Source organism: Lissotriton helveticus, chromosome 4_1 (genome assembly GCF_964261635.1).
Source record: "Lissotriton helveticus chromosome 4_1, aLisHel1.1, whole genome shotgun sequence".
Classification (NCBI taxonomy): Eukaryota; Metazoa; Chordata; class Amphibia; order Caudata; family Salamandridae; genus Lissotriton; species Lissotriton helveticus.
The window spans coordinates 105,590,552-105,617,589 of record NC_136063.1 but is presented as its reverse complement, the minus strand read 5'-3'; the positions used below and the strand labels follow the sequence as shown (position 1 = coordinate 105,617,589).

The 27,038-nt window shown below is 45.3% G+C and overlaps 1 protein-coding gene across 4 annotated transcripts in view; it reads left to right on the top strand.

Annotated features, from left to right (window-relative positions):
• Positions 1 to 27,038, top strand: part of WDR97 (WD repeat domain 97) — a 357,055-nt gene that overhangs the window by 310,229 nt on the left and 19,788 nt on the right. For all 4 annotated transcript variants that reach the window (XM_078686528.1, XM_078686527.1, XM_078686526.1 and 1 more), the window contains one exon: positions 16,650 to 16,840. In XM_078686528.1, the coding sequence (XP_078542654.1) occupies positions 16,650 to 16,840 (191 nt within the window). The remainder of the gene's footprint in view (positions 1 to 16,649; positions 16,841 to 27,038) is intronic.

Sequence of the window (27,038 nt, the reverse complement as noted above, 5' to 3'; positions counted from 1 at the left end):
GAGGACAACCATTTTGGCTATGGCAATGCGGCCAGCCAAGGACAACGGTAATCTGTTCCATAGAGGTATCTTAGGCTCAAACCAGTCCACCGCATGGCCAAAATTGGACCTCCAAAGCTCGTCCGGGTCCCTCCTGAGCCAAATGCCCAGATAACGCGTAGGGCCGGATGCCCACTCAAAAGGAAAATCTGGTATGAATGGGAGGGTGGCGTCGGTCAATGGGAAGAGTACGGACTTACTCCAATTTACCTGAATACCCGAAAGCCCGCCGAAACAAATAACCTCCCGTACCAGGGGACTGAGATTATCTTGAGGGTGGCGAAAATAGATGGTGACGTCGTCGGCATACATGGACACCAGGAGGGAGCGAGACGAAAAGCCAATGCCTCTATGTGTATGGTGTTGTCACAGCCGGGCAGCCAGGGGTTCCATGGCGATCGCAAATAGCATGGGTGACAATGGGCACCCCTGCCTGGTGCCCCGAGCAATGTTAATGGGGTCCAATACTTGGCCATTTATGCGAAGCCGGGCAGTGGGACTGGTATAGAGGAGCTTAATATTACGCAAACAATGTGCACTGAAGCCCATGCGCGACAGGATATAAACAAGAAAGGGCCACTCCAGCGTGTCAAACGCCTTCGTGGCGTCGAGCAAGGCGGCCACAGCAGGAAGCTCAGGGTTGATTTGGTGCAAAACGGAAAAAATAGTGCGAAGGTTATGGGAGGTTGCCCTACCGGGGATGAAGCCAGATTGGTCCGGGAGGGCAATGGTGGGCATCAACAATAAAAGGCGAGAATTTTATTATCAATGTTAATGAGGGAGGGGGGCGGTAGGAGTCACACCGGTCAGCAGGCTTGTCTGGTTTAAGAAGCAGGGTCAACGAGGCTTCGGAAAGGATGGTGGAAACTCGCCTATGTCAAACGATTCGTTGAACAAGGCCGCTAGATGTGGAACAAGGGTGGAGGCGAACGTTTTATAAAAAGAGGCCGGCAGACCGTCTAGACCCAGCGCCTTGTCACTCGGCAGGCCGCCTATTGCTGCCAAAATCGCTTCCTTTGAAAAATGTTCGTTGAGAAATTTGCGGTGGAGGTTGGCCAGCCAGACGAGAGCAATGGAATCGAAATACTGGTCGAAATCCTCCTGAGAGGGGAGCGGGCCGGCGGAGTAAAGTCGAGAGTAGAACGCACGGAAGCAGGAAGTGATTTCCGCCAAAGACGTGGTGCGGTCAGGCCCGCCATCACTAAGGGCTGTAATATAAGAAGCGGCGCGTGGTGGACGCAGGAGATTATCAAGGGTACGCTCGAGGCGGTCACCCTCCCCAAAACGGCGGGTCTGGCCCTCCCTCCCCAAGATGGACAGCTCTTGGCCGGCTTCGTCCGAGAAATCCGAGTGTTTCTGCCGCAGTTGTGCCAGCGCGTCGGGGCCGGCGCCGCTCGCAAGAGCGGCGTCCAGGTCCCGGACCTCCCCCTTGTAGGATTTGATAAGATGGGGAAAAATCTGTGGGCCTGAGCATGGTGCTTGATACATAGTGGCTTGAATTGGACTCTTTTATGTATCGACAACCAGTGCAGTGTAGCCAGTTGCAATTGAGCTGCTGCGTTCTGGATAATTTCCAGCCTGTTAGTCATTGAGCTAGGACCCCATCAAGCACCATTGTGGCCTTTGAATACATCCTGTGAGATGTAAAAAAGAATCTCATAAAGAGTGGGGGTACTTAAAAGGTAAGGTCGAGAAGTGGTTTGACAGGCAATGTACTAAAGCTCTTTCCCACCTGCACCATGCACTAAAGTCTATGCCAAGAAACCCCTCCCTGGTAAAACAGGCTCGCCTTATGTATGGCTAGGAAGAATAGTGTAAAGTTTTTGAAGTAAGAAACTTGGGAAAAATTGCCCTAAGCATCTGCCACAAACAATATGAGGGACTTTTGGACAGTAGTTATTGCCCCATTTTTAAAACCACCCACAGATCCCAACCTCGATAATCATGGGGATGAGGACTCTTGGATCGCGCATTTCAGTAATTTATTTATTTTTTTTTTTTTATATTTCTTTTTATTGAAACTTTTAACAACATGAACAAAAAGAAATAATCAAGGCAGTACAATCAATCGAATTGCGGTGCGTCCTGCGGGGAGGAAAGCATAAGATCATAATACAATCAATGACATTGCAGGATGGGAGGATTGAGGGATACAGCAAGTCCTGAGACAATCAAAGCAACATGATAGCAGGTCAAGGGGAGGGAGGATCCGCCACCAAGTGTGTGAAGGGGGGTGTACATATATCTCCCCGGTAGGAATTCCATTGACCCCAAATCTTACCCCACTTGCGGGGCCTGCCACAGGCCACATACACCGTCTTCTCCCTGAACATACACCAATCCATATTCTCCTTCCATGCCAGAACTGTTTGTGGCCTCTGGGAGCCCCACAACTGGGCGATATCCCTCTTGGCGATCATATTGCCAAGGGTCACCCACTGAGTCTGTGACAAATCATAGTCATTCGGTTCCCACACATTCAACAAGCATCGCCTAGCTTCAGGCAATAACGCAACACCCGTGACCTCCTCCATTACTGCATGCACTCGATTCCAGAAACGAACAACCGCCGGGCACTCCCAGAGTATGTGAAGAAAGGTTCCCGGAAGGCCACAACCACGCCTGCACAGCCCATCCGAAGCATAACCCATACTGACCAAGCGCGGACCAGTAATATAGATCCTGTGGAGAATCTTAAGCTGCACAAACCTAAGGCGGGCCGGAATTGCGACCTCTTTCAGCGAGGATATGGCCAGCTGCCAGTCTTCATCATCTAACTCCAAACCATCGCCAGTCCAAGCTTCCCTGAGTCGCTGTAAAAGGTCAGTCCTATAGTTTATCAACTTTTTATAAATAAGTGATATCGTACTGTCGGGAACGTGCCCATCCAGCACCCGATCCTCAAGTGGTGACGCCTCCGGAACAGTAGTACCCGGAGGGAAAACCGCCATCAGCGCGTGTCGGATCTGAGCATATCTAAAAAACTCCCTGTCACTCAGGTCATACTCCAATCTCAACTCGTCGAAGGTTTTAACCCTACCCTTAGTCCACACATCATTCACCCTGCATATACCAATCACGTCCCATCTATCAAAGCCTTTCGTCTTCCATAGGGAGCCCAGCCTCTCGGAAGCATAAAGCGGAGTAGCGCGTGTAAGTCTATTCTTCCATCCCATGGCATCATTCGCACGATGCCACACTTGCACCGCTATCTTGGTAGGGCCAGTGAGCAGCTTCCCTGCAGATTTCGTATAAAGCGCCCTATTGTAGTCACCACCAGGCAGCAACCATCTATCCATTTCGAACGCGGGGTTCGACGTGGGATCATACGTGCCGGGATTGATCACCCCCAATTGTGAGGCCCAGTAGTAGCGCTTAATATCCGGGAGAGCAATTCCACCGTCATACCAAGGAAGTGTCAACTTGGCAAGTGCTATGCGAGACCGTCCACCCCATATCAGTTGTCGCTGCAAGCTTTCAATCTCCCGAAAATAGCTGGCCGGAATGGTATCGCAAGTATTCTGTAGGGCATATAAAAATCGGGGCAATGACATCATCTTAAATAGAGCCGCACGCCCGAGCGGGGACAACAGAAGCCTACGCCATGCCACAACATCAGATCGCATCTGATGTTGCCCATCAGATGTGTTTCCTGCAACAGCACAACATCAGGGGAAAGACGTCTCAAGAGTTGTAACACCACGCCCCGTTTTATCCTGTCCCCAACCCGTTAACATTCCAACACAGCAATTTTAGCCCCCTACCCCCATCCCAAACGTAGTCGCAGCATCCACCCCACAGTAGTCGCAGCCGCCAAGTCCAAATGTCCATCAATATAGTGCCTTGAAGGGAACAAAACAAGAACAACTCCCCCCACCCCCAAACCTACCCAATAAACAAGACCCCCCACCCTGCACCCCTGCGTTAGACTCAAAGGCCCCCCCAACTTGCAGTGTGCCTGTCGCCCTAGCAAATAACTAATCTACGAAAAGAAACCCCAGAGGAGGAAGAGACTCACTCCCCCCGCCACCCCTGGAGGGCCACCGCAGTTAAAGAAAGTTAAAGGATCCGCAAACCATGCCGAAAGATCTATGTGCAGTCCAGCAAACCAAGTCACATTACTATTCCTGGTCCATCAGTCCACCCTCAGCTCCACCAGAATGTTCAGGGTGTTCCTGCTGCCTGGGCAGCGTGTCGAGCCAGTCACTTGCAGCCTCAGGGCGGTCGAAGAAAAACGTCCGATCCCCATGTTCCACACGCAGTCGGGCTGGAAATAACATTGCGTATTTCATGTCCCTATCTCTCAATCGTCTCTTCACTCCTTGAAACCCCATTCTTTGCTTCTGTACCAACTGAGTGAAGTCGGGATAGAAACTCACCGTCGTGTTCTCAAATTTTGTGGGGCCACCCAAACGCGATGCCTGCAGGATAGCATCCCGATCACGGAAATGAAATATCCTGGCGATGATGGGCCGCGGGGTAGCACCCAGCTTAGGTTTACCGCCCGGCACTCTGTGAGCCCGCTCCACTGCAAAGAATTTACTCAGGCCTTTGGGTGCAAGATGGTTAACGATGAGGTCCTCCACAATAAGATCGACATTTAAGTTGTCCGAATTCTCAGGGACACCCACAATACGAACGTTGTTCCGTCTAGAACGACTTTCAAAATCTTCCAAGCGACGGGAGAAGGAGTCATTAGAGGACTGTAGATCGCGGACCTCCGTTTGTAGATCGGAGACATCCGTCGTGAGGCTGGAAGTCTTCAAGTCCAGGGATTTGACTTTTTCGTTCGTCTTAGCCAAATCCGCCCTGATCAAGGTGACATCGATCGCCACTGTATCCAATTTTTGCGCCAGGGTTTCATACTGCACACCGATGGAGGCCTGCATACCCGCAATGGCGCCCATGATATCTTGCAGAGTCGGGTCTTCGTCCGCCGTAGGGTCATCTCCTTTGTCCGCTGGAGGCTTGCCAGTTCCACTGGGGGACCCCTTGTGATGAGTGTATCGGTCCATGACATTAGATTGTATGGAGCCCCCAACCTCGGGCTTGCCGGCCATCTTGGACGCTGCGCCACCGAGGGGACCCCGAGATCTGGTGAAAATGGCTACGTCAAAATCACCCACAGAGGCTCAACCAAAGGACGGCGTGTTCCAAGTCACACACCGAGCGATGATATACAGTCCCGGTCCTAGAGTGGGACCGGGAAGTGAAGTGATCCGGGAGCGGCGGGGCCAGATCTGCTGCATAAAGGGGTCTGGGCCAAAAGCGAAACCGAAAGCCAAGTCCAGGGTCGAAAGTGGGACCAGGGAAGCCGCTGTTGTTCAATCACCGTCCAGGCAGTTCACCAACTCGAGCCCGGGGCAGGACCGTGGAGCAGGCCAGGAAAGTTCAAATCACCATAAAATCGGTTCTCTTGAACCAATTCAAATTTTGAAAGCAGTATCATATCAGCTAGGTTTCATCTGCGATGGTCCGTAGTCATATCCAGGATTATAGTCAGGATTAGTGCCGGAGGTGGCAAAGGTCCGGGAGCCCTGTGCTCATGCGACCATCTCGGTTGCGTGCAAAGCTCCTCCCTCTTCAGTAAACTTTTTAATGGAAAGTGGGAGGGTGACCAGGAGTTGCACAAAGACCTAGTCCTATCTTCCAACAGCAATCTTTTTTTGTGTCATAATTCTTTATTGAGAGATTAAAGGTATATACATTCATAAAAGTATAATACATTATAGTAGACCCATAAAAGTCTAGGTATTTAACACATATAGAATAATATGAAAAAGAAAAAACTTGCATATAATAAATGAAAGGGGAGGAAATAGAAGAAATGAAATAAAAGACAAAGTGTAAAGAAGAGAAAAGGAGAATAGTGTTAGGAAATCTAACTCTGGCTAGATAGAATCATGGGGAAAAGTTAGACAAAGTAAATAATGGGTTGGGTAAATATAATTTAGAAATAGTAAAATATGTTGTGTATATAATATGAAGAATTATATATATATACATATGAGTGATGGAAGTTCATGAAGGGTATAAAATAGCTAAATAATTAAGTTAAGTAGATAAATGAATAATAAACGGATAAATAAATAATTGAATAAATATTTGAGAGAGTAGATGAGTAATAAATGAGTAACAGCAATCTTATTTTTAACTATCAAGATGTAATTAACGCCATAGCACAATGCTCAGGTAATAAAGCTCTGGACTTGATGGCACCCCTATAGACTTTTTTATTGCGTCTCCAGTACTTCAGGGCCTATTATTACGAATGTGTTAAATGCAATAGCCAAAGAGGGCCCACCCGCATCCTGACATAAAGCAATCTTAATACGTATACACAAAAAAGGTGATAAAGCTGACCCCAGAAATTATAGGCCAATTATAGGCTTGATAGCACAGCGAAACACACGGGCAGAGTTTTATTAAACTGACTGGAGGCCTGGGCCGAGACGAACAACATCTTGATCCTGGCCCAATTCCGCTTTAAAAACCACCACCCCCTTTTCTGAATCATTTTGTCCACCATAAGCGTGGAAGGGTATACTCAGACATGAGTCCCTTGCTCACTGCTCCATCGGGATTCAAGCAAGCCGGGCCGACGACGCCTGAAATGGCAGAAACCGGTCCCCGGAAGCTTGTCTCCTTTCTGGTGAAGAATTGGCTTGGTAGTTTGGTCTGCCCTGTTCCCATGATGCACTGGGCCAGGGACAGACTAATTTGCATATAGCCAGGTTCTGAGCTGGGATGGGGTAGTGAGCTAAATAACGGTGATGGATCAAGCCGTGATCTTTGGACTGGGTAAGAGTGGTCTGCTTAATTCAGACACTCTGTTCATCACCACCCCCTTTTCTGAATCATTTTGTCCACCATAAGCGTGGAAGGGTATACTCAGACATGAGTCCCTTGCTCACTGCTCCATCAGGATTCAAGCAAGCCGGGCCGACGACGCCTGAAATGGCAGAAACCGGTCCCCGGAAGCTTGTCTCCTTTCTGGTGAAGAATTGGCTTGGTAGTTTGGTCTGCCCTGTTGCCATGATGCACTGGGCCAGGGACAGACTAATTTGCATATAGCCAGGTTCTGAGCTGGGATGGGGTAGTGAGCTAAATAACGGTGATGGATCAAGCCCTGATCTTTGGACTGGGTAAGAGTGGTCTGCTTAATTCAGACACTCTGTTCATCACCACCCCCTTTTCTGAATCATTTTGTCCACCATAAGCGTGGAAGGGTATACTCAGACATGAGTCCCTTGCTCACTGCTCCATCAGGATTCAAGCAAGCCGGGCCGACGACGCCTGAAATGGCAGAAACCGGTCCCCGGAAGCTTGTCTCCTTTCTGGTGAAGAATTGGCTTGGTAGTTTGGTCTGCCCTGTTCCCATGATGCACTGGGCCAGGGACAGACTAATTTGCATATAGCCAGGTTCTGAGCTGGGATGGGGTAGTGAGCTAAATAACGGTGATGGATCAAGCCCTGATCTTTGGACTGGGTAAGAGTGGTCTGCTTAATTCAGACACTCTGTTCATCACCACCCCCTTTTCTAAATCATTTTGTCCACCATAAGCGTGGAAGGGTATACTCAGACATGAGTCCCTTGCTCACTGCTCCATCAGGATTCAAGCAAGCCGGGCCGACGACGCCTGAAATGGCAGAAACCGGTCCCCGGAAGCTTGTCTCCTTTCTGGTGAAGAATTGGCTTGGTAGTTTGGTCTGCCCTGTTCCCATGATGCACTGGGCCAGGGACAGACTAATCTGCATATAGCCAGGTTCTGAGCTGGGATGGGGTAGTGAGCTAAATAACGGTGATGGATCAAGCCCTGATCTTTGGACTGGGTAAGAGTGGTCTGCTTAATTCAGACACTCTGTTCATCACCACCCCCTTTTCTGAATCATTTTGTCCACCATAAGCGTGGAAGGGTATACTCAGACATGAGTCCCTTGCTCACTGCTCCATCAGGATTCAAGCAAGCCGGGCCGACGACGCCTGAAATGGCAGAAACCGGTCCCCGGAAGCTTGTCTCCTTTCTGGTGAAGAATTGGCTTGGTAGTTTGGTCTGCCCTGTTCCCATGATGCACTGGGCCAGGGACAGACTAATTTGCATATAGCCAGGTTCTGAGCTGGGATGGGGTAGTGAGCTAAATAACGGTGATGGATCAAGCCCTGATCTTTGGACTGGGTAAGAGTGGTCTGCTTAATTCAGACACTCTGTTCATCACCACCCCCTTTTCTGAATTAAAAAGGGTGGGGGCACACAAGACCAATGTCTTAACCTTAGTCTGCTGATAGCAAAATACACCTATGCCAAAGAAGGGTATTAATACTTGGCCTTGATGGACTTAAGCTCAGCCTTTGACTCCGTTACTCATTCCCATCTATGGAGGATCATGAAGGAAATGGGGGTAGAGCAAGCTATAATTACCTTTTTAAAGCAGCTTAATATGAAGAAGAAAAAACTTGCACATAATAAACGAAAGGCGAGGAAATAGGAGATATGAAATAAAAGACAAAGTGTAAAGAAGAGAAAAGGAGAATAGTGTTAGGAAATCTAACTCTGGCTAGATAGAATCATGGGAAAAAGTTAGACAAAGTAAATAATGGGTTGGGTAAATATAATTTAGAAATAGTAAAATATGTTGTGTATATAATATGAAGAATTATATATATATACATATGAGTGATGGAAGTTCATGAAGGGTATAAAATAGCTAAATAATTAAGTTAAGTAGTTAAATGAATAATGGGTAAATAAACGGATAAATAAATAATTGAATAAATATTTGAGAGAGTAGATGAGTAATAAATGAGTAACAGCAATCTTATTTTTAACTATCAAGATGTAATTAACGCCATATCACAATGCTCAGGTAATAAAGCCCCTGGACTTGATGGCACCCCTATAGCCTTTTTTATTGCGTCTCCAGAACTTCGGGGCCTATTATTACGAATGTGTTAAATGCAATAGCCAAAGAGGGCCCACCCGCATCCTGACATAAAGCAATCTTAATACGTATACACAAAAAAGGTGATAAAGCTGACCCCAGAAATTATAGGCCAATTATAGTCTTGATAGCACAGCGAAACACATGGGCAGAGTTTTATTAAACTGACTGGAGGCCTGGGCCGAGACGAACAACATCTTGATCCCGGACCAATACCGCTTTAAAAAGGGTGGGGGCACACAAGACCAATGTCTTAACCATAGTCTGCTGATAGCAAAATACACCTATGCCAAAGAAGGGTATTAATACTTGGCCTTGATGGACTTAAGCTCAGCCTTTGACTCCGTTACTCATTCCCATCTATGGAGGATCATGAAGGAAATGGGGGTAGAGCAAGCTATAATTACCTTTTTAAAGCAGCTGTACTCAAAGGCCGAAGCCTGTGTACGCTATAGGTAACAGGGGGAGTGCACCATATGGTTTCAAATAACCAGGGGGCTCTGGCAAGGGTGTGTTCTCACCCCTTTCCTGTTCTCCTTATATACAAATGGAGTAGAGTACCAACTTTTAGAATCAACCTTGAACGTCCCCATAATAAATAAGAAGAGCATCCAAATTTTATTATAGAAGATGATGCAGTCTTAATTGCCCGCATGGGTAGGGCCCTCCAGAAACTGTTAGACACTTATGAAACTATATGCTGGACTTAAAAACGAATGAGGCCAAGTCTTTTATCTTAGTTGCAGGGTGAACGATGAAGGATATCCCTTCCTTTCTTGTTTGCAACCGCAAAGTAATGCAAAATGAGCAGTTTTCATACCTAGGGGTGACCTTTGATCACAGATTATCTTGAACCAATATGGTGGTTAACCGAGGAATGATGTTAGAAAAGAGAATTTATGCCATCAATTCGTTTACTAAAAAGCTGGGCCCAAGACATTTAGATAATGTTAAAAAAGTGTTTGGGGCTAAATCAATCTCAGTAGCTTCCTATGGTGCGGGACTATGCTAATGTAAAGTTAATACAAACAATTGAAAATTTATTTTGGAAAAAAACAATGAGCCTTCCAATCAGTTGCTCCAATTTTAAATTACATTACGAGTTAAACATCCCTCACATTACTGAGCAAATAACTGTAGCACCAATTCTCCATTAGCACTCAATTTGGAGCAGAGATACAGTTAACCACACTCAACAAATCATTGTGGATTGCCTGTCTTTGGAACGGGTGCAGAGTATAATGTGGTTAACATATGTCAAAAATACTCTTCTTGCCTTGAACCTAGGGAGTCTGTTTGATACCCCAGAAAAATGCATGTCTATCTTGAAAAAAGCCTTAAAAGCCCGTTATTTAAAATCCACGAACGAAGCCAGCTTTATTGCTCAGTCCCTCAAACCTATGGTTCGTAAGTATCTTGAGGGCCCAATGCATGGTGAGGGGGTTCCATCTTATCTGGATCTCGTAACAAAGCCTTGTCATAGATTTATCTTATTAGATTTATCACTTATTTGGGGAGAGGAGTTGGCCTAACAGCTAGGGTGGTTGACCTCAAATCAGGGGAACTGGGTTTGAGTCTCGTTAATGATACTAAACATCCTGTGATTCTGGGCAAATCACTTAATCCCCAGTGCCTAAAAAAAATGAATGTGTCCTCATGTAATGCAACTGGTGCTGTGTAAAGTGCTCTGATACCCGAGTCGGGTCAAGTTTGCGCTATATAAAACTCTGTAAAATTAAAAAAATTAAATCTTATTAAGGTTCGGGTTGCGGGCGCGTCCTCCTCCACCTTCCCCATAAGACAGGGTACGAGGCAGGGCTGCTCCATGTCTCTGTACCTCTTCGCCCTAGCCATGGAGCTGCTGGCGGCGTGGGTACGCATTGATGCGCAGATTAAGGGGTTTGAATGGGCCCAGGGTCCGTCAGACAGGATCGCGTTATATGCGGATGATGTCTGCGTATCCTGCAGATTTTTGAGGAGACGTCGGGCTTGTATATGAATCCCCGCAAATCCACTTTGTGGACCTTTGGTCGGTCAGATGAGAGCCAGAGCATGGGTGGCATCGATTAAATTGGCGGTTGGGGGCTTGAAATACCTGGGGGTGTTCCTTTTGGATATACCGGTGGTGTCCTGGGAACGGAATGTGGCTCCAGTGTAGGAACGAGTTCGGTCGGACCTTAAATCTTGGGCCCGTATGCCTCTGACTCTGTTTGGCAGGTCCGCAATATTCAAAATGGTGGCACTCCCCCAGCTCCTATACCAGTTGCAGAATCACCCGTATCCGATCCCGCCCGAATGGTTCTGACTGGTTAATTCTGTGCTGGGGCAATTTTTGTGGAAGGGGGGTAGAGTGCGCATGGCACTGCGCACATGCTTTCGGTTCACCCATTGCGGGGCCTTGCGTCCTCGGACCTTTTATCATACTACCAGGCATCGCATTTGCTGATACTTAATGAGTGGTGGTATGGTAATAGGGGGGATCCGGCGTATGCCCTCGAGCGACAACTCATGGGGCGTTTTTCCCTGCACACACTACTCTTCGTCGTAGCGAGGTGCGCTGCCATCGGTCACGTGGGTGGTGTTCCAGATCTGGAGGCAGGCTTTGCGGCGTATGGGCTTGTGGAATACCCTGACCCGGGAGACCCCTCTGAGAAGCAGTCAATCCCGCAGTTTAGGGTAGGCACACTGCCAGTAAGAGCATTCACTGCTACATGGAACAAATGTATTGTTTATGTATGCCCGGTATGTAAGTCTAGCAATGAATCTTTGGCTCACTGACTCTTTGTTTGTGCTGGATATGTTGTCCCTCATCGTGTTTGGCTGTTCCCAATATGTAAGCTCTTGGGTACAAGAATGGCTAGCGAAGCTGAAAGAATCCTGCGGACTGATACTTCAGTAACAATTGCCATAGCTACTGCAAAATTACTAGGGTGGTCATGGTCATTAAGGTCCAACTCCCTACGCTAGCCAATAGATTTTCTGTAGTAGACGTTAGATTGATTACTGATGAATAGGCCAGGATAAATCAGTGAGAAATTGATTAACTAGATCCAATCGATTTATTATTGCAGAAGGTGGATTGTATCAAGTATTAAATGTATCCCAAAATGAGTTTGCGAATTGTAAATATCCTAAATGTTTTATATTATGTCTTTTGTAATGTGACTTTATTGACTTTTACGACAAGTGCATACATCTTATTTTTTAAAGGTTACCTTTACATGTCCTTCCATCCTGTTTATACGATTTACTATGGCAGATGTTTTACTTAACTAATTTTATCTGTATTTTTGTAAATGCTTTTATGATTTAATCTGTCGAATAAAGCTGTGATGGGCGGGAGCATTAGTATTAGACATGATCATTAGTGCACAGAGGTAGCATTAATGGTAAACATGGTCATGAGCATGGGCGGGAGCATTACTACTGGACAGGATTATTAGTGCACGGAAGTAGCATTAATGATAAACAGGTCCATGAATGCTAGAGGCAGCATTTATACTAAACATGATCATTAGCAAAGGCGGGAGCATTAGAGCTTAACAGGATTATTAATGCATGGAGGTAAACATGTCCTCTGATACTAAATGGCAACTTTAGAATCCCAACTGGAGGCCGCAGGATGAAGGGGGCCCTGCTAGAGGCCCCCAAAGTCACTTTTCCCGACAGCCTTTTCGTGTCGGACAAGCCGACGCGGAAAAGCTGTTGGAAATCGGCATCATAAACCCGAGGTCGGACAAGCTGTCTATAGCAGTTCCGACTGAAACAGATACCCCGAGAGCCAGTCAGAACCAATTCGGAAAGACCATGCGGATTACCTTCCGACCGTGAACATCGTAAATCGGTGGGGCGGATTGTGAACCGACCAAGACGGCGGAAGGGCTCCCACATTGTCAAGGAGAATCTGACTGTCGGGAGGAGGTTTTCCGCCCGACATCGTAATGAACCCCTTTGTGCTAAACAAGTTCATAGGTGCTAGATTTGATACTGCTAAACAAAATCATAGATACTAGATCTGAGCATGAGATCAGATTCAGAAAGTGTGTCAAAACACATACTCAGGCATAAATGTAGTTCTACAGGTGCACGCGCTGACTCGCACAGTGCTGATAAGCCTTAGGGTAGCTATGTGCTTTATAAGTCAAGATAAGGCCTAAACAGGGTTATTAGGGTGCAACACAAGTATGTGTTTAAACAGTACCCAGTAGGCGACAATTTTATTCTCAAAATATTTCTTGTGTAGATTTTGTTCTGGAGGTTTTCTGAGTGTTTTAAGCGTGTTATCACCACACCCTTCCTGTTCCACAGTGGATTTCACCACAAATTTCAAGATGTGATTTTTCTGCAGAAAATTTCAGTGTGAGTAGCTTTCGACGGTCCAATCCAAAATCTGCTCAGAATTTGAATCCCGATGCCTGCATGTCACACCTTTTGGATTAGCTGGATCTGAGTATAAATCCAGCCTTATCTAGATTAAGACTAAGAACATTTGATTGCATCCAGTTTTTGAGATTTCTTAGGGAGCAGGTCCACTTACCAGCTCCCCCTGCAACAGTTCTCCTGTCTAGCTTGTCTGCAGTCCGCTGCTTTAGGTTTGTGCCTCCTCTGCTCCTTTTTCTGCCTTTTCTGCTCATTGCTGCAATCTGTTTGCCTCTCTCTGTTAGTTTTGGCTGTTATTTGTGGCTTTCTGCTCGTTTCTAACCTTTATTCTTCCTATTTTTGCTCATTTCTGCCCTTTATTTTTCCTCTTCCTGCTCGTTATTTTCCCTCTTTCTGCTCGTTTCTTACTTTTATTTTTCCTCTTTCTGCTCATTGCTGACCTTTATCTTTCCCATTTCTGTCTGTTATTTTTCCTCTTCCTACTCGTTTCTGACCTTTATTTTCCCTCTTTCTGCCCATTTCTGACCTGGCTCTTCGACAGAGACGTCGCATCCGCAGTGCCCAGATTCCCCTAGGGATGACAGTACTGTGCTAGACAACTGCTGATTGATTGATTTATTCAGGTTCTCAAGAACAGGATAATCAGTGATGAAGATTTGTAAGTAAAATTTGAATGTGATCTGCGCATTGGTGAATGGATCCCTTCTTCAGGACTCTCATGGCTTTCAAATTTATGGTAAACATTGTAGGCACTAGACGCCCCTATTTACTAGTAAATAGTCAGATGAATGTTCTCTTTTCTAACTAGATGTTTGTGGTTGGTTAACCATGAGGTTACCTAGCCTAGAACCCTGTCCCTGGAATCCTTGAGTACTTCCAGAATGTGTAAAATGCTTTCATGATACAAAGATGTCTAGAAGGACGAGGCTACATTTGCTCAATATGGAGTGTATCTTGTAAAGCATTTTGAATGTTGCAGTTTTCATCCTTCACCGTTTTCAGAAACCAGATTGGTACGGTGCTAGTAGTTTATTGTTTTATTTAGATGAAGGAGCTGTGGTGCTCTGAGAAGCATTTCACACTCACCTACCCAACCAAGGAAGGTTTATGACAGTTTGAGAATTGTTAGGTTTGTTTGTATCTACCTGCTTCAGTAAAGGAGTGATTTCACCTGTTTTCAATGATTCAGGGAAGTTGTCTTCCTCAAGTGAATGGGTTTTTTTCTGGCATAGAGGAGCCAATTTATCCATAACAGCATGGATTCCTACTTTCAGTTCTCCATCTGCAGAGTTTATCTCTGTACGCCCATTGACATCTAGAATGACCAAAGGTGGTTTTGGGCTTAAATGCTGATACTAAGAAGGTACTTTTGACTCCTACAGGACCATGATACGAAACTCGAACTAGAGGGCGTACCACTAGACGAAAGCAGCAGCCAATCTCTTCAGAGTAACATGCCCATTCCAAGCTTCTCCTGGTGGGTACTTGCAGTGGTGAAATGGCGGCTGAAGTAGGAAACACCAGTTGGTGTCCTGGAGTTATCCGCCATCTGACACTGAAGTAAAACAAAAAAATACACAATTGTTTTTCCAGAATTCATCCATGCACTAGGGATCATCACACACTCAATCGCTCATGGTAGCACTCCAACCCATGGTTCTTTTGCTCATTATGCCACCTCAGTTTGGACCCAGCCATATGCAAATCAGACTTGCTCCAACTGGAACAGTCCAGCCCAAAATGCCAGACCAGGTCCTCCCTGAACCAGAACACATACAACTCTAGGCCGGTTTCGTCCTAGTTTTGGGCTCATAAGCCAGGTACAGCTAGTTCCAGCGACACAGTGAGCATGAGACCCACATCTGGTAATACCCGTGTCAGGGCGGTACATGCAACACACAAAAGGTGATGGGGGGTTGCTTGCAGTAAGTCTAACCATTGGCAATCACTCGGGGTAGCACTCCAACCCATGGTTCCTTTGCCCACCATGCCACCTCAGTTTGGACCCATCTATATGCAAACCAGTCTTGACTCTGCTCCCAGCGGTTAGTCATATTGCAAGTGTTCTTCCCATTACCTTTTGTGTGCTCGACACAACAGAAAGTGACACTGAAGACCTCTGACCGTAGTAACAACATAAGGAATTGCACCCGTCAAATGACTAAAGCATGCTTGAAATCCACCTAAAACTAGTTTAAAATGTATTTTGTAGTCTCGCTAAAATAGATACAACCCCCACAAAAACATGCTTTAGTTTCATCATGAAATGGTTAAATTAGCCCTATGTTGCCCAGATAAAAATCACCCTCTACAGGCACCTGCACTGGTAACATTGGTACTTTTTAGGTTTACATGATCACTTCTATATCACTAATACTGCAGTAGGTCGCACACGGCCTGTCATTGCAAAGTGATGCATTCAGATTTGGCCAATCCCGCTTGGCATAGACCACCTAAAACCCTAGACTTCACCCTTCGCCTCCACTCCCAAACACAATCATGCACCCACAGTCTGTGGGAACATAAGCCTAATTTATACTCATAGTAATACACACAACTCAACCCTGCTCTTCGGTCTCAGTGCCACCCGTTGTCAACAGCAAGTCAATGTCTCCCCAGCCAGAATAAGACAGACCTCTGTGGAAGGCTGTGACCAGCTCTCATCTTCCTAACCCACAGCAAGGCACAAACGATGGTGCCCATACAGAAACAACTGCATATGTCAATCACCCTCCTTTAGGAGCTCCCTATTCTGGAAAGTGTTTGTGTGATGAAGCAGTATCAGGGACATGGAAATCCATAGACTTTATACATTCCTTTTAGACTGAATTCTGTGCAGGTGGAGACACCAAAGCCATGGATCTAAGATAACATAAAGGAGTGAAATCAATCACTCAATCAGGGGGCTTATAAAGCGTGGCTACTCTCCCATGAGGGTCTGAAGGTGCTGGGGGTAAGGTGTGGGGGGCTGCTGGTCGGACTGGGTGGAGGATCATTCGAAGAGCCAGATCTTGAGGTCCTTCCTGAATTAGGTCAGCGACGCAGATTGCCTGAGGTGGAGGAGCAGGGAGTTTCATGTCTTGGCGGCGAGGTAGGAGAACCACCTTCCTACGGTTCTGGTCTTGTGGATCCCGAAGATGACAATGACACTCTGTTTGCACATACTGCCGCCGCCATTGCGTGAGGTGATTTTTGACATTAGTCTTTCCCTTCTAGTTGGAAATCTATGGACAGAATCCTGCAATTGGGAGAATGAGTGCTACATGTGCTTACTGTCACCCATGTTACAGGACACGACGAGCAAGCTGGACGTCAGGCCTGCAGGCCAACCTGACCCTTGCCTTGATCTGTCACCCATGGAGGCCATCAACTATTTCTGTGAAGTGCAAAATCAGAAGGAATTGCAGGCCTTGAGACCGGAGCAAGAACTCACGACAGAAGATGTGAAAGACACAGTGGTTGCCTTGCCCCCGATAGACAGGTGAGATCATTTCCTCTCATGGTCCAGGTGTGATACTGGTGAGATATTGGTCACATCAAACATTGTGATCTCTTGCTATGATGTGTCACAGTGTTTGTTCTCTTGCAAGTAATCTCTTTCCATTTTTGTATGTGTTTGCACTGTTGGAGATCATCTGTGACCTTTAAATACTTATATCTCAGTTCTTCTAGTTGAGTTGTCAGGAACATGCATGTCTCTCTTACCACACGCTGTTTGATACCAAGAATTAACTCTTAAATACTAGCCTCCATGAGTTAGTAACTTGTATCTTGGGATAGTGTTGTTTCTTGATCTTTGAATCCATAATCGTATATGTAAATGATGAACTAAATTTAAACGTCACGTTAGTTTACAGCGCCGAGATACCCCTTCGGGGGTGATTCGTGCGCTATACAAGTACTGGATTTATTTATATTTACTTCAGCTAGCCATTCAGAGAGGACATATTCGAGTCCCACAGAGATTGTAGTAACGTCTACTGGTGAGTGACCTTCCTTGCTGTGAGTTTGCCTGGACATGGAACTCATTCTGCACCACACTGATGAGGCCCAACAAGGCCAAAACTTTTCTGTTGTTGCTTGTGATGCCATCCAGAGGTCATGTGGTCCATCGGTGAAAGCTGATCTGTCCTTGATAGGGCAGGGTCAAGGCCAACATATGTAGGGTTTATCGCTGTCAGAAAGGGTGCTTGAGCTACAAAACAACTGGATGGACCGAGTGGAATTACTGAAGTGATTCAGATTGATTCATGCACTTCCAGGCTGGGTCACTGTTCCTTAGAGCTTCGTAGCAGGAATGATTGACCCTCTTGCAGTCTCATTTGCCCTGGGTACCAATTGCTTGTGCAGTTGGAAACACTTTTACAAATTTCTCAAAAGGGGTTCCTAGCATCTTCATACAGCGTCCAACACAAGAGAACAAAAGTATGCATGAGCCGGGTTTACTGGTTAAGTGTCTTTGGTATTGGCAGCTCACAATCCTAAGAAAAGATGCAAGGAAAACCATTGGGTGCAAACTGGGCCAAATACCACTTCTGCACTCGACCATCAGAGGTAGCTGTGGACGAACAGTAAAAGGCTCTCGTGGAGGGGGGGAGTGTAGATATAGGTAAGTGACACGGCTCATAACTCAAAATGCAAACAGTTTGGACAGTAAATCAATGTTTTGTCAATTGCTGGCCTCCGCAGGCTGATTTTGGCCCCGGGGACCCCATCCCCGGGGCTAGCCCATTTCTTCTGTGTTTTTAATTTGTTTTTCAAGGGAGCGGCGCCCCTCCCATGCCATTTATGGTGCCGGGGACCCCATCCTCTGGAGCATGGCCATCTCCTTGGGGACCATGGGGGTGCCTGAAGGCCCCCGTGGTCCTGGTTAGCTCCAGCCTCCTGCGGGAGCCGGCATTGCTTTTTACCCCCAGGGAGCTGCTATGATACAGCTCCCTGGATGTAAAAAGCAAAGTGTGCTTTCTTTAATCAGTAGTGTTCCTCGTCCATCACTTTTGAGACCTGCCCTAAGGTGGTGCATACATTTCAGCAATTACATTTTTAGATCAAATTGGGGTGTGTTTACTATTAGAATGAGGCATTATTCCTAGTCCTGTCCTAATCATTGGATGTTCGGTGATGTCTCAAAGATTGAGGGGATAAAATAGACCTTCAGAGCGGGCCACACATTTCACAGACAGCATCTGACATAGATGCACCCATACCACACACCCTGGCATCGCCCACCCCCATGTGTGAAATAGACTAATCTAAGGCTTGCTCTCTCTAACCCTCTTTAGTAGGACAACATGTTGATCATTGTCTTGTGGTCAACTATCAAGAGCCACCAAGAGAACAAGAAGATCCAAGGGACAGGCCCCCAAGCACTTAACAAGTACATTGTGTAATTCACCACTTGTGGCTGTATTACACTTACGGTGCACTGTCCCTGTTTATGCAGTGGCACACCTTTAAGGAAGTGCGTCGGACACAGACAGGGACAGTGCACTCTATTACATATAATGCAGCTGCAAACTTGTCCTCCCCTGAGGGCAGTACATTAATTAAAGGTGGAGCACAAGATTGAAGCAGCCGCTCTGTCTTTCACAGTGAAGGCGACAACCAGCCTGCACTTTAAAGGGGAGGACAAAGATGCCCTGCAGGAGAGTGTAGTGAATGATGTCTTGGCACCCCCTTTCAGAGAGAGGTGCCCGTGAGACAGCGAAATGGCAGTACGCTACCTCTCTTTGGTGCACAGTGCCTCCTGTTTCCTTCATTTGCATGGAGCCACACCTCCATGCAAATTTGCAAATGAGGAATCGCCCCTTAAATATAGCACCAGTTATATATTTGCGATGGCGGTATCTGTATTTCAGAATGGGCTATACAAGCATCTGCACCCCCTTCTGTAATACTACAGTGCCATAGGGGCGCAGAAAATGGGTGCACACATCTGTTTCATCCATTGGCCTCTCTATGTAATATATAAGTGCAGCATGAAGGACAGAATCCAGATTTACAGGTGTGAATGTAGCCTTTGCGGCGGCAGACTCTGTTCGGAATCTAGGCGTGATGCTCGAACCCAATCTCCAACTGGATGGCTTTGTGAATAAAACGGTGTCCACCTGTATGTTGTTGCTCCGCACCTTGCGGAAGATTCTTCCCCTGCTCCCGGCCCATGCCAGACCAGAAGTAGTGCGTAGTATCATCTTAAGCAGACTTGACTACTGCAACGCACTACTTCTGGGGGCACCCATAACCTTGTTGGGCAAACTGTAGCGGGTGCAGAATTCTGCCGCCAAGCTGGCACTCTCTCGTCGGCGCTTTGATTCTTCCTCTGCAGCACTTACGGATCTTCATTGGCTGCCAGTCTCCCAACGTGTCTACTTTAAAGCCCTTTGCTTGGTCTTTCGGGCCCTCCACGGTCAGGGGCCGATCTCCCTGCAGGAGCTGTTCTCCTGGTACACCCCTACTAGATCCCTTTGTTCTGCCCCAGCCTACTTGGTGGTAGCTCCTAAGATCCTGAGGATGCGAATGGGTGGTCGTTCTTTCAGCTATACGGCATCAAGGCTGTGGAACGCGCTGCCATTGTCTCTTAGAAGCATGGGTGACTTATCCTCTTTTAAAAAGGGATTAAAAAATCCTCTTTTACCAAGGACATTGTAATTACAGCTGCCACTATAATATCGTGCTCAGGCCATTGAGGATCACAGCGCCAGGATACCCGTGGGGTGACAGTTGCGCTCTATAAATGTGCCATACAATACAATACAATACTTTGCTGTGGGAGACAGCATAGAAATTAGTTTACTGCACACATTTGAAGTTGCTCGTCCATAGTAGGCGATCTGTGATTTGGTGGATGTGTACCAAGACCAAGGGTTCTGGAGTGAGTGTTTTCAAATGTGGTAGACCTACTCTCTTCAGAAAGATTGTCCAGTCATTGAGTGGTTAAGAGGATTGTTAGTCTCAGTAACCTGGAGAGCTATGCTGGTGGGAGCTTAGCCTCCTAGCAGGGTCACCAAAGCTGGACAGGGCAAAGGGTATAGACCAGATGAAGCGCGATCCACTGGTCCTCCAGGTTGGGGGTTGGGCACAAGGCCATGCCCCATTAAAAAACATTTCTTACGGAAACAGCAGCAAGAGCCACTAAATCTTCTGCACATAAGGGACTTTCAGAGTCTCTGCCTGAGACACACATGATTGACAGCAGTCTAAGCCGCAAGGAAAGTACTGACAGGATGATAGAAATTCTGGGTGCCAAGTGCAAGAGCAGAATTAGATCATGGAAAGTAAGGACAATGGGCGACACAGGAAAGCTAGCTCAAGTGACATCTGAGATGAGGCATTACAACCTACACATCCTGAGGGTCAGCAAAAGTAGGTAGAAAGAATCTGGTAGAGTGAAAACCACCAATGGAGAAACTGTGCAGTACTTGGGAAGGGACGATGACCAACATCACAAAGGAGTAGCGAGCATCCTGAGCAAAGGGATAGAGAAATGGCGAATAGTGTGGTATCCCATGAACAGCAGACTCATGTCAGCCTTGTTAAAAGGCAGACACATCAACACCACCATTATCCAGTACTATACTCGAACAAATGGCGCAGAGGAAACAGACAAGGACATTCTACCAACAGACGCAAGCTGAGCTCGAAGTCGTGCTGAAGATTGTGATGGGAAACTTGAATGATAAAGTTGGAAGAAGCAACAGGAACCATGACAGAGCCCAGGGAAAGGAAGGTTGTGGAATGATGAACAACTCTGGGGAAATTTTGCACCACAAATGATCTGGTCAGAGAAGGGACTCTCTTTCCCCACCGTGATATTCAGCAACTAACTTGATGCTTACCCACTGGCAGAGACAGAAATCAGATTGACCACCTGATGATAAGCGTCACCTGGAAACGCTTAATGCAAGATGCAGAGTGAGGAGAGTTTTGGCAGTGATCACCATTGGCAGTGATCACCATCTAGTGACCACTCTAGTGAAGCTAAAGCTCAGAAAAACAGAACACAAAACATTAGGACAGCAGCTCTTCGATGTGGCAAAATTACAGCCCCCCCCACCCCAAGTCCAAGAAGACATTCAGCTTAGAAATTAGAAACAGGTTAAAATTCCTGGCAGACACATAAGTCTGAGCCAGTTGCAGATGCAGCCAACAAGAAATGGGAACATGTCTCATTATTATATGTGAAGAGCAGTGAAACCATCAGGGGACCAACACACAGAAGAGGAAAGAAGGAATAAAACCAAACCAGACATATGGCAAACTACTGAAGGCAGGAGGGCAGCAAAAAAAGAAACTCATGGTGGCCAAAGCTGAGTGGCTGTGACAAGGTTCAAGCAACAGTACATAGAGGCAAACAGGGCAGTCAGAAAATAGACAAGAGAAGACACATTACAAGTGGGTGTACATGGATAACCTTGCCAGCCAAGAAGAGAAGGCAGCCACTAGAGGAGAACTGGGGAAGGCCTTCAAGATCACGAAGATGGTCAGTGAGAATCTCATGCAATACACAGCACCCCTATCATAGACGAGCAAGGCGGACTACTCGCTACGGACATTGGCAGTGATGATAGACTAGCAAGACAGACTACTCACAACGGAGAAAGAGCCAGAAGCATGCAATGCTGAGCACTTCAAAGAAGTCTTGAACTGACCAGTACCAATACGCAAAGCGGCCATCCAAGAAGCTGAGACAGACTTGGATGTAACACCGCCCCACCACAGAAGGAAGATATCATCATGGCCATCTGATCTCTCAAGAACGGAAAAGCTCCTGGAAAAGACAACCTGGATGCAGAATTGTTCATGGCAGAAACTGAACCATCAGCCAAGATCCTCCAACCACTACTTACCTCGATTTGAGAGGGGGAAAAAAGTACCAGATGAATGGAACAAAAGCATCATCATCAAGATTCCAAAGAAGGGAACTTTAACCAACTGGCTTGGAATCACCTTTCTGTCTATCCTGAGTAAAATCCAGACTAAAATCATTATGCAGTGCATTTCATAAGCCGTGGACACATAGTTAAGAAAATAACACGCTGGGTTCCACAAGGGCAGAGGGTGTGTTGATCAGATCCTTACTGTGTGCAACATCATAGAGCAGTGCATGGAGTGGCAGAGAAAACTATACATCAACTTCACTGATTTTGAGAAAGCCTATGACAGTATCTACTGAGGCCTTGTATGGGGGGGGGGGCTATGCTATACTGCAGCAGATAATTCTCCTTATCAAGTGCCTTTATGAAAATACTACCTGGAAGGTGGGAAATAGTGAGTATAGCTTCGGAGTCACGACTGGTGGGAGAGAGGGATGCGTGATGTCAGCGTTGCTCTTCAAATTAGTCATTGACGCACAACAGAAAACAAGCCAGAGGCATCGCATGAACCTTATTTTCTACACTGCAGGGCCATTGCTATAACCTAGACTTGAACTTTCACACACACCAGGTGGACCTGTAGAAAAACACAAAGAAATCAGAAGTCTCGCCACTGAAAATCCCTCACCAATCAAGGTGGATGGGGAGGACCTAGCCATGACAGAAGAGTTCACCTACGTAAAGCAAAAAGAACAGATGATGGACGGAATGATAAACAATGCAAACATTCACCCCAGTCACAGATCTGGGTTGTATCCTTTGTTTTTTTGCTCACCACGCCACCCCAGTTTGGGCCCAGCAATATGCAAATTAGTCTTAACCCTGCTGCTAATGGGAACAGTCCATCCCGAACTGCCAGGTCAGGTCCTCCCTGGACAAGAAACAAGCATCTTGGGACCAGTTTAGGGTATATCCCCTTATCAGCCAGGCAAGCTTGAATCCAGAGGCACAGTGAGCACGGGGCCCATTTATCCACCTAGGAAGTGCTATCAGATATGATGGAGGGGTGGACAATGCCATCAAGAGCAGACTGACCAAGGTCAAGAATGTCTTCAGGATGCTCAACAATGTGTGCAAGTCATCTCAGTACAGCAACAACACCAAGCTGAGGCTTTACAAAAGCTGCATTCTGTCCACACACTTGTATGGATCAGATTGCTGGAGAATGATGAAGAGTGACATCACCAAACTGTCAGCCTGCCACACCAGAAACCTTAGAAGAATCTTGTGCATTTTCTGGCTGCGAACCATCTTCAACCTGGAACTGCTCACCTGATGCAAGTAAGAGAGCATGGTCAGCATCAATATGTTAAAAAGATTGAGTTGGATAGGACGCATGATCAGAAAAGAACAACACTCTGTCACAAGAACAGCCCTTCACTGGACCCCAGAAGGCAAACAGAAGAGAGGCAGACTGAAGAACACCTGGTGGTGAACTGTGAAAATGGAAAAAAAGGCCCTGAACCACAACTGGGGTATCCTACAGAAACCTGTCCAAGACAGATAGAAGTGGGGGTTCTTTCTCACTGCCATATATGCCAGTTGACATAACTGGCAGTAAGTATGACTTATTTATGGCAGGTAAATAGGGGCAAGTGGATTTTCTGTCTCCTGGGTGAAGGAAGGTCCATGGGTAATGACTGCAACAAGGAAGTCTTTGACTCTAATGAAGTAATATGCCAATCATAACACCAGCTTAGGTGACACTAAGTTTCAGAAAGTAATATCCTTTCAGTTTGTGATGCTTTATGTCAGTGCACACCAATAAAAAAAAAACATTGACAAGGCTTTTGGCAATTCTTAGTTTGGAAAGCTGCCGGGTGTCTGTCAATCTAAAAAGAAAAACATTGACTAAAGATGGCATCACTCTAAGTGAAGTTAGCCAATGGCTGTAGTGGAGTGATGTGTTTCCCCTTGATGCATGCTCGAGGGGGTTGGAGAAAAGAGTAAATGATACAACCATAGACAAATGTATGAAACCCCCTATAAGTAACTATGTCATACACATAACTTCAGTAAAATTAAAAGCTTTGGCATATACAGACCTAAAAAGCCAATTGTTATGCCATTGGATGTCAGCCTCTTGCCTTTGAGAATGCAAGACGGAAGGACAGAAAGTAGAAAGAAAGAAAGAAGAAAAGGAAAGAAAGAAAGAAAGAAGCCAAGATAGAAGGAAAGAAAGAAGCCAAGATAGAAGGAAAGAAAGAAGGCAGGAAAGAAGTGAAGCAAAAAAGATGGAAAGCAAGAACAAAAGAAGGGAGGAAAGAAAGGATAGAGACACAGATAGAGAAATTAGGAAAGCAGGACAGAAAGCAAGAAAAGTGGATATAAGGAATGAAAGCAAGAAAGAATGATAGATGTAATGAAAGCTGGAGAGAAAGGAAGAGAGAAGAAGAGAAGGGAAGACAAATAAAATAAGAGAAAGAGAGCAAGAAGGAAGAAAGAAACCAAGAGAGATGACAGGAAAATAAGAGAAGAAGGAATTGAAACCAAGATAGAAGAAATGAAATCAAGAAAGAAGGAATGAAAGAAGGAAATAAAGAAAGAAGGATAGACAGAAAACAAGAGAGAAAGAAAGCCAGGTAGAAGGAACAAAAAAATAAGGAATGAAACCAAGAAAGAAGAAATGAAAGCAAGAAAGAAGGTAAGGGAGAAAGAAAGCAATGAAGGAATGGAAGACAGAAAGAGAAAGAAAACAAAGGAAAGAGAAAGAAAGGAGTAAAGAAAGAATGAGAGAAAAAGGAAAGCAAGAATGAAGGAATGAAAGAAAATCGAAAACAATGAAGAAAAATTGCAAAAAGGGAATGAAAGAAGGAAACAAGGACTGAGAGAATGAAAGAAAAAAGGAAAGAAGAAAAGAAAGGAAAAGGGAAAACAAGGAAAAGGGATAGAAGTAGTCAAAGCAAAAAAAGCAAGAAACAAGGCATGAAAGAAAATCGAAATCAAGAAAGGAAAGGAAAATGAAAGGCAAGAAGGAAGGACTGAAAGAATGAAAGGAAAGAAGGAATGAAAGAAAAAAAGGAAAGCAAGAAAGAAGGAATGAGAGAAATAAACGAGGAAAGCAAAAATGGGAAGAAGGAATGAAAGAAAAATAGTAAAGAAAGAAAGAATGAAACAATTAATCAAGGAAAAAAGAAAGAAAGGAGGTATGAAAGAAAAATGTCAAGAAGAAATTAAAAAAGATGGATGGAATGAAAGAAAAAAGAGAAGACAATGAACGAAGAATAAAAGAAAGCAAGATAAAAGGAAAGAAATAGAGAGAAGAAAGAAAGAAGAAAAGAAAGGAAGCAATAAAAAAAAGTGTTCGAGTGCTGCAAATCAAACACAATAAAGGCTGATTTTATTCCTGGGCAAAGTTTATTAAAGAACCGTTAGTGAAAGTGAGTCCAGAATAAACATGTTCTGAAGAATTGCCTGCTTATGAATTCACATGTATAATATTGAAGTTTTCGATAACTTAATACAGAACAGTTTCAAATGGATGCAATCTGCTATGCTGTGAAATACTATCAGTCACACAATAAACAAAGGACTCTCCAAAAGGAGTTTACAACAGCATTGCCAGGAGACAGGAACTGATAAAGTGTGGAATATGGCCTGTGCTCTTGTCTTGTATAGCATCCTGATGTCAAATCAGACTATAAACACAAAGGCAACACCACAATAATAAATTAAAGAAGCAATGGTAAATGCATCAGGTTTCGCCTATGTGATTATTAAGCTGTTTTTTGTTGTTGTAAGTTGTAGCCTGCTTGGTAGTTGTACAGTATAAGTTACAGAAAGTCTGTTAAAGTGTTATGACTTGTTTATGTACAAAAAGGCAATATATTTTGCTGTTACTAGAGGTATAGTGTGGGTAAGTAAGTAATAGCAAGATTTTGCAAAATGAAATGAAAGAGGGTCATAATAGAATTCATTGATGTAACAGCAATATTATGTGTTTAGAGGAGTTCTGACAACTTTTGGGCAATGCCTGAAAACGTGTTTTGTGGGAAAATAAAGTCATTTAAAACGGGACGCCTACTTTCGGTAATAAGTTGAAAGTTGCCTGCAAGGGATTTTATTTCTAAACTTAGTTCAAAGGTTATATCTAGGAAGATTATTTACTGTTCAACCCTGATTAGTGGTGAACTGATGATTAGTCAAACATTGACAGGGAAGAGGAATAATTTTTTACGGGTGGACATGTGTCTCGAAACCATGAATTGGGTAACATGGGGAAGACTTTTCTTCAAAAAAACATATATTTAATGTACACACAAATAAGAACAAGGGAAGTACAATTAGAATCAATGAAACATAGTTCTAGAGGTGTCACAAATTGGCCTCCAAAGAAACTATGTATATATCTATTCCATTAAATAACTAAGGAAAACGATCTGACAAAACAGAAAACGGGTCCTTAGGATCAACAAATGTGTGAAGAAATAGACGTTGCAGTCGATGTTTCGGTCTGTGTTGGCGATAAGACTGTCAGATCATCTTCAGGACGTGGGGTTGATTGTGTAACCAAACAATATCCTTATATAATTTCTTTGTGAGGAAATAGCACCCAGAGGGATCAAGGTACTTGGACGTGTGCACCGTCCGGTTTAAGAAATATCTACGACCAACTTGCTTGTACTTAATCTGTGCACGCAACAGCTAACGGCCACAGCAGCTTTATCCGGTATGATTTAAACTCCTGAACAATGTCCTATGCTGGCGCACAATCTGCGGTTCCCGTCAGTGTGTAACGAATTAAGTACAAGCAAACTGGCGTCAAGTTATACATGGCACAGTGAATAGCCCACCTTCCCTCTCAGA